The sequence below is a fragment of the Carcharodon carcharias genome, chromosome 8 (assembly GCF_017639515.1).
Source record: "Carcharodon carcharias isolate sCarCar2 chromosome 8, sCarCar2.pri, whole genome shotgun sequence".
Classification (NCBI taxonomy): Eukaryota; Metazoa; Chordata; class Chondrichthyes; order Lamniformes; family Lamnidae; genus Carcharodon; species Carcharodon carcharias.
Genome location: NC_054474.1, coordinates 170,356,457 through 170,364,586, shown reverse-complemented (window position 1 = coordinate 170,364,586; position 8,130 = coordinate 170,356,457). Strand labels below are relative to the sequence as shown.

At 42.4% G+C, this 8,130-nt stretch overlaps 1 protein-coding gene across 1 annotated transcript in view; it reads right to left on the bottom strand.

Moving 5' to 3' along the window:
- Positions 1 to 8,130, bottom strand: part of LOC121281537 (nuclear receptor subfamily 6 group A member 1) — a 170,652-nt gene that overhangs the window by 96,501 nt on the left and 66,021 nt on the right. Inside the window, exon 2 of the mRNA XM_041194486.1 lies at positions 4,605 to 4,878. Within this exon, the coding sequence (XP_041050420.1) occupies positions 4,605 to 4,878 (274 nt within the window). The remainder of the gene's footprint in view (positions 1 to 4,604; positions 4,879 to 8,130) is intronic.

Below are 8,130 nucleotides of genomic sequence, written 5' to 3'. Positions count from 1 at the left end.
CCAAAAGGAAGGTAATAGTAATGGGAGCACAAAAGTCAGATTTTGGCCCCAGTGGTGATGAAGAGCAACACCCTCAACAGGAAAACTGGAACCCAAGCAGGAGAGCACAGGAGAAGAAAGAGGGCCAGGTTGGCAAGGGAGGTCAAACCCTCACTACAAGATCTATTGCTGAAGACAGAATTATCTGGAGCTAACTGAGACCCTGAGGATACTGTGATTCTCCAGGCAGTTGTTCACAGAAATTTGTGCCCGCATTGCCAAAGACCTCGCAGCACTGCTTGCCATATCCTGCCAGTATTCATCAAAATCACTGTGAATGTCTTTGCCTCTGATTCCATCGAGGGATCAGCTGCAGACCTTGGTCACATCTTGCAAACCACAGATTATTGTATCTTGAAGGTCACTGATACCCTCTTTGCCAAAACAGAATAGTACATTCATTTTACAAAAGGTGCAGCCTTGCAGAGACAAAAGACATTGGGTTTCACCATCATCACTGGATTCCACCTAATGCAGTGCCCCACCAGTTGCACCTAGTGGCCACCCACTCAGATTCATCAAAAGGGCTTCCACACCCTCAACATTCAGCTGGTCTGTGACCACAACAGAGATTCTTCTGTGCGCGCGCTCACTTTTCTGGCAGCTGCCATGACTTCCTCATCTTCTGTTAATCTAGGCTGCCTCAGATCTTCACTCCTAGGCTCAAAGTGCATGGATGAATCCTAGAGAACAAGGAATATCCTTCGAAGCAGTAGCTACTCACCCCTCTGCAGCAGCTCCAGACAGAGATTTACAACCAATGCCACCTTCTCAGTAGGACAACCATTGAGCAGACGATCGAGCTTCTGAAGATGCGCTTCTGACTGCTGGACCATCCTGCAAGGGTCCCTGTCATTGTGGTGGTCTGCTACACTCAGCATAACACAAGGTATGGACATTGAAGATAGTGAGGCTCTGGAAGGAGACAGTTCACTGGGGAAGGAGCAGGAGGTGAGAAAGTTGGGGGGGATTTGGAGACGGAGGGGTGTCCCCCTGTTGCACAACAAGGTGACTGGGCATGGCTTGGGGTGTGTGGGGCTTGAGAATGCCAAATGAGGGATCTCTTGATTCAGGAATGTTTAAACTGAGCTCCTCTGACCCAGGTATAGCATGGAAAGGAATTTAAGATGCCTGTGCTTACACTTACACAGAAAATGTTGCCTAGAACATCTAATCACTTACCACCAATGAAGGAAGCATATCTGCCTAGAGGCTTTGCCCTCACTTAGGAGGATCCCATTACCTCTCGCACCACCTGCTGGGCCAAGTGCTGGGAAATGGGATTAGAAGGTGCTTGATGGCTGGCATGGACACAATGGGCCGAAGGGCCTGTTTCTGTGCTGTATAACTCTATGACTTCATACCACCTTTCCTGTCATGGAAGCAATAAAAGGGGTCCTAGACGCTAGGCTTAAAGTGTCATCATTTATATAGTGCAAAGGGAGAAAAACAGAGACTGTAAGAACACTGACCCCTTAAGTGCTCCACATGACCTTGTGGCCTCCACCTGTCATCCACCTGGAAGAGGACACCCTCCTCCCTCAAGCCTTACAACATTAGATTCAGGTGGGCATCGATAATGCGAGGGGCAGTCGTGCCCTGGGTGCAAGGTCTCTAGCACTCCTGCCGCATCTTGCTTCCCTCGATTGCTATACAAGGCTTTGACACATACAGATCTCTCCCATAGAACATTTCGCAGCTTGCCTGATGGCTGCTGTGGAGAGTCCAAATCAGTCCCCACTTCATCTGAACCCTTCCTCCTTTCCTAAACTCCCCATCCAGAACCTCTCTCCATACCAATTAATAGTTTACCCCAACCCCAACTCCCCCCTCCCTCATGAAAATTGGGACTTTAAAGAGTTTTTCACCAAAGACAGGTTCCTGATCTGTAAACAAACCCACCTCTTAAGTTGAAAATTCAGCCGGAAGTTAACAATGTGGGATAGTTTGGATGCTTCCCAAATGGGTAAAGTGATACAAAGTAAAAACTTGCTAGAAAGATGGTTAAGCACAGAGAGTTTTCCTCCACATGCTGTTATGGTACTAACTATATTCGCCAGTCATAGCTTTAACTATGGCAATGCAGGAAATGACTTCATTATATGGAGCTTGTTGTAGATCTGCTTCAAAGATACGTACAGCCAGCACACTAGAGATACAACTGACAGTGCTAGACTAACAATAACAAAACTTTCAGTTTCTTGCCTCAAGATTCATTTTGCCAGCATTTCTTTGTGCCCCAAACAATATTTGGGAATGCTGAAATATACAATGCAGATTGGTTAAAAATAATGAATGAATAATGAAAAACAAATGAATGCTTTTGCTTTATTGCCAAAGACGGAGCAATGAGTGATCAAGCCATAAGGACGTGTGGGCTTGAAAATACAATTTTGTTCCAGAGCTTCAGGATTTTCCTTCAACAATATTATGCATCTTATTCACTACCTGCCTCACACACCGTGAATGGTCACTGAACAAAATACAGCAGCAGATCTTTCATTATCCACAGAACCACAGCCCGCAAGGGGAAGGAACATTGGGATTTTTAAAAATGTGGTCACAAATACTTTGAAAATGTTGAACATAAATGAAGTAACAATCAAACATTTTGCAATCACTCTTAAATAGATTAAGGCTAATCAATCATCAAATCTCAAATGAGTGCTCGAATTTCACCTCCGTATGGGGTCAGTACTGAGCAATGATGTCCTGACAAACCAAACAGGAGATTGATTGTTCAGCAGGACTGCACTGGCTTGGCCCTTTCTCTGCAGTACCCATACCAGCCCCTCCATCAAATGCTGGGCCCCTCACTGTACCTCCTTCATGTGAATCATTTGCTTGTCGATCTCCGGCTTCCCTTATGATTTTGGTTGATCCCTGCAGTGAGAGTACATGAGTGATCACTTGCAATGGTGCACTTGAGACACAGCTCTAAGTTTAGACCAGCCATTCTTCCAGCAGCCCTCAATAACCTCATCATGCTCCCTTTTTTGAGAACCTCTGCCTTAATATATAAATAATTCCAATACCCATCCAATATTTCTTAGATGAAATCCTAATCTCACAATAGCGATCTGGAATTACAAAACCAGATCCAGTCCTCCTTTCCCCCTCACTTTTCACAGGCACTGAAATGACTAGTTAAATGTCCAGACAATTAGAGGCATAACTCCAGCACCAGCTATACATGAGGATTAATTTAAATAATTCATCAGATGGAACTTGCTTTTGAGAACTTACATTATTGGATACCTGTATAATGAAACAAAAGATCAAAATTCAAATTCATCAAAACAAACAAGCAAGAACTTTATTTAATTCTTCAACAACCTCATAATAGCAGGAAACAGGAAAAGATATTTTTCAATGGCAGGTTTACAAAAACTGCATTGTAACACACACACCCTGTGTTATATAACATTCATCACTTGGTATCCTCCAGTGACATTACAAGCATTCAAATGATCACTTTTTCTAAAAACCCTCCATGCTGATAGAAAACTCTTCAGAACCCTAAAATGAATTGTATAACCAAACTTACTTGCATATAATCTTATCATTGATAATGAACATCTAAAAAAAAACAGCGCATATTACTCCAGTGAAGGAGACATCAATTATCTACCTATTTTGTAGTCATTAGTTGGGAATCATTATGCTTCACTTTTCAAACAGCTTTATCACAGATTATAAAAAGATTAGCATTCCCATCTCTTAAAATGCCTCCTAATTCAAACTTCAAATTGTGCATGTAACATTCATCACAGAAACATTTGTGACACTCAGGATACAATTCAAAAAATATGAATTGAAGTAAACTTCAATCATAATCTATTGTAATCATCTGAATGGAAATGCTATCACAAGGATAGCCAGACATATTACTTCAAAAGAGAATAAAAACAGGAACACTCGGGAATTTATTTTCACTTCTAACTGATCCCGATAACCATTGTTATGTGCTAGGACACCATCGCAACAACGGTTACCATGGTTTTGCTAGTCTTGTATCTTGCCAGTCCTTGGTGACACATCCATATCGTTTTTCAGGGTTACTGGCTACACTCGGATCATATTGTTTTCCTATCAGTTTGTTTCAACTGCTTTCTAATGAATTATCTTAATTGCATTGAAGTTCATTTTTAAATGTCACATATTGGTGCGCATTTTTGATGAAAACTAGAGTGTAATTGAAGCGTCACAAAGAGAATATTGCTTCATTGTTATCTCGTTATATCTATTACATATATTCTATCAAATGATAAAAATTCTTATGTCCTTTACTCCAACATTCATTTGAGGTCAAATTTAAACTTAACCACTAAAATCTCTCCAATACTGTATTGCACAAATACTCATTCGATTTGTGTCGTAAATTTCACCGTTAACTTTTAGAGAAAGAAAATCAAATAAACCCAATATAAGATAAGTATCGAGCATGAGACTGCCCAACAGAACTCTAGCCACCTTCAGATCAATTTTATCAAAATAAGACAATCATAGACAAACTTTTTTATGCATAAAGTCAATGATATCAAAGATAGTGAAAACTAACGTACCTTTACGGTTCATGCCCATTTGGAGACACTTAAGGAGCCGGCAATATTGACATCTGTTTCGTTGCTTGCGTGACATGACACAATTCTTGTCTCGACTGCATCTGTAAACCCGCTTGTTGCAAATACTACGTTTGAAAAAGCCTTTGCATCCCTCACATGAAATAATACCATAGTGCAGACCCGTAGCTCTGTCTCCACAGATAAGGCAGGTTCGCTGATCAGTGCGATCATCTAGCAAGGAAAGAAAAACACAAATTAAGTAAACTTGTAGAGGCTAAGTAGTAAAATTTTTACAAAATTCTATTTAATTGGACTTCTAAAATAAATGTTTCATCAACAGGTAGAGGACCAAAGGATTTGGGAATACAAATAAACAAATCACTAAAAGTTGACTTGCGGGTCAATAAGGCCATAACAAAGTAAACTAAGCACTAGAGTTTATTTCTTGAAGGTTTGAATTGAGAAGCAGAGAAGTTATACTAAACTTGTATCAAACCTTGACTCAACCACACTTGTGTTGTGGTTGCTGTATTGTAAAAAGATATAGCGGGTGCAAAAAAGATTCACAAGGTTGATATCAGAACTATGAACTATACCTGTCAGGAAAGGATGAACAGGGTGCATCTCTTTTTTCTTGAAAAGTGAACCCTGAGGGATGACCTAATAAGGTTTTCATAGCTTAGTCACAGAGAGTGTGTTTCACTTTTGGGGAAGTGCAAAACTACAGGTTAACAATATAAGATAGTCACCAAGAAATCAAATAGGAGATTCAGAAGCAACCTCTTTACCCAGAGAGTGGTGATAATGAGAAACTCCCTACCACAAGGAGTAGTTCAGGTAAAAAGTGTAGATGCATTTAAAAGTAGCATAGTGGTAATGTTAATGGACTAGTAATCCAGAGGTGCAAGCTCTTCTGGGGACATGGGTTCACACACAACCAGAAGTTGGGGGAACTTAAATTCAATTAAATAAATCTGGAATTCAAAGCTAGTCTCAGTAATGGTGACCTACGAATAGCTAGAGGCTTGTTGTTAAAAATCCATCTGGTTCACGCACATACTTTAAGGAAGGAAATCTGGTCTGCCCTACATGTGACTCCAGACCCCACAATGTGGTTGATTCTTAACCGCCATCTGAAATAGCATAGCAAGCCAATTAGTTGTAGCAAACCACTACAGAAAAGTAAAAAAAGAATACAACTGAATGGACCAGCTGGCATCGATCTAGGCACCAGAAACGACAAATGGCACACCTAGCCCAGTCAACACTGAAGAGTTCCCCTTACTAACATCTGGGGCTTGTGTCAAAATTGGGAGTCAAGCAACAGCCTGATATAGTCATCAAATTATATCTTACACCTAATGTCCCAGACATCTCCATCACCATCCCTGGGTATGTCCTGTCCCACCATCAGGACAGATCCACTAAAGGTGGTAGCACAATGGCATACAGTCAGGAGGGACTTACCTCTGAGTTTCAACATTAACTCTGGACCACATGAGCAAAGACATCTCCTGCTCTCCTGCTAATTACCACTACCACCCTCCCTCAGCTGATGAATTAATACTCCTCCATGCTGATCATCACTTGGAAGAAGCACTGAGGCTAGCAAGGGCTCTGGATGGGGGACTTCAATGTTCATCACCAAGAGTAGCTTGGTAGCACCACTAATGACCAAGCTGGCTAAGTCCTGAAGGACTTATCTGCTAGACTGGGCCAGTGGTAGGTGACGAGGGAAACAACAAGAGAAAAACCCACTTGACCTCATCTTCAGCAATCTATATGTCGTAGATACATCTGTCCATGACAATATTGGTAGGAGTGACCACCACACAATCCTTGTGTAGACAAAGTCCTGACATCACATTGATGGTATCTCCCATTGTGCTGTATGGCACTACCACTGTGCAAAACTGTATAGACTCAGAACAGATTTAGCAGCTCAAAACAGTAACAGCAGAATTGTATTCAATCACAACCTATGACCTCACAGCCCAGCAAATCTCTCACTCAAACATTAAATCAAATTGGAGGATCACTCTGGTTCACTGAGAAGTGCTGGAGAGCATACCAGGAGCAGCACCAGACAAAAGTAAAAATGGAGGTGCCAACCTGGTGAAGCTACAACACAGGGCGACATAGATACCAAAAAAAGAAGCAGCCTGAGACATACAGACCTGAGTGATTCCACAACCAGCAGATCAGATCTAAACTCCGCAGTTCTGCCATGTCTAGTCAGGAACACTGATGGACAATTAAACAACTAACCAAAGGAGGCAGATCCATAAATATTCCCATCCTCACGAATGAGGGAGCCAGCACATCAGTGCAAAAGACAAGTGCAACCTTCTTCATCCAGAAGTGCTGAGTCAGTGATCCACCTTGACCTCCTCCTGAGGCTCCCAGTACCACAGTTGCCAGTCTTCAGCCAATTCAATCCACTCCACATGATATCAAGAAATGGTCCATGGCACAGGATAGAGCAAAGGATATAGGCCCTGACAACAATTCAAAGACTTGTGCTCCAGAACCAGCTGCGCCGCTAGCCAAGCCGTCTACCAAAGTGGAAAATTGCCCAGTTATGTCCTATCCACAAAAAGCAGGCCAATTCCAATCCAAAGATAAAAACAAAAAAACCGCGGATGCTGGAAATCCAAAACAAAAACAGAATTACCTGGAAAAACTCAGCAGGTCCGGCAGCATCGGCAGAGAAGAAAAGAGTTGACGTTTCGAGTCCTCATGACCCTTCGACAGAACTTGAGTTCGAGTCCAGGAAAGAGCTGAAATATAAGCTGGTTTAAGGTGTGTGTGTGGGGGGCGGAGAAATAGAGAGACAGAGAGGTGGAGGGGGGGGGTGTGTGGTTGCAGGGACAAACAAGCAGTGATAGAAGCAGATCATCAAAAGATGTCAACGACAATAGTACAATAGAACACATAGGTGTTAAAGTTGGTGATATTATCTAAACGAATGTGCTAATTAAGAATGGATGGTAGGGCGCTCAAGGTATAGCTCTAGTGGGGTTTTTTTTTATAATGGAAATAGGTGGGAAAAGGAGAATCTTTATAATTTATTGGAAAAAAAAAAGGAAGGGGGAAACAGAAAGGGGGTGGGGATGGGGGAGGGAGCTCACGACCTAAAGTTGTTGAATTCAATATTCAGTCCGGAAGGCTGTAAAGTCCCTAGTCGGAAGATGAGGTGTTGTTCCTCCAGTTTGCGTTGGGCTTCACTGGAACAATGCAGCAAGTCAAGGACAGACATGTGGGCAAGAGAGCAGGGTGGAGTGTTAAAATGGCAAGCGACAGGGAGGTTTGGGTCATTCTTGCGGACAGACCGCAGGTGTTCTGCAAAGCGGTCGCCCAGTTTACGTTTGGTCTCTCCAATGTAGAGGAGACCACATTGGGAGCAACGAATGCAGTAGACTAAGTTGGGGGAAATGCAAGTGAAATGCTGCTTCACTTGAAAGGAGTGTTTGGGTCCTTGGACGGTGAGGAGAGAGGAAGTGAAGGGGCAGGTGTTGCATCTTTT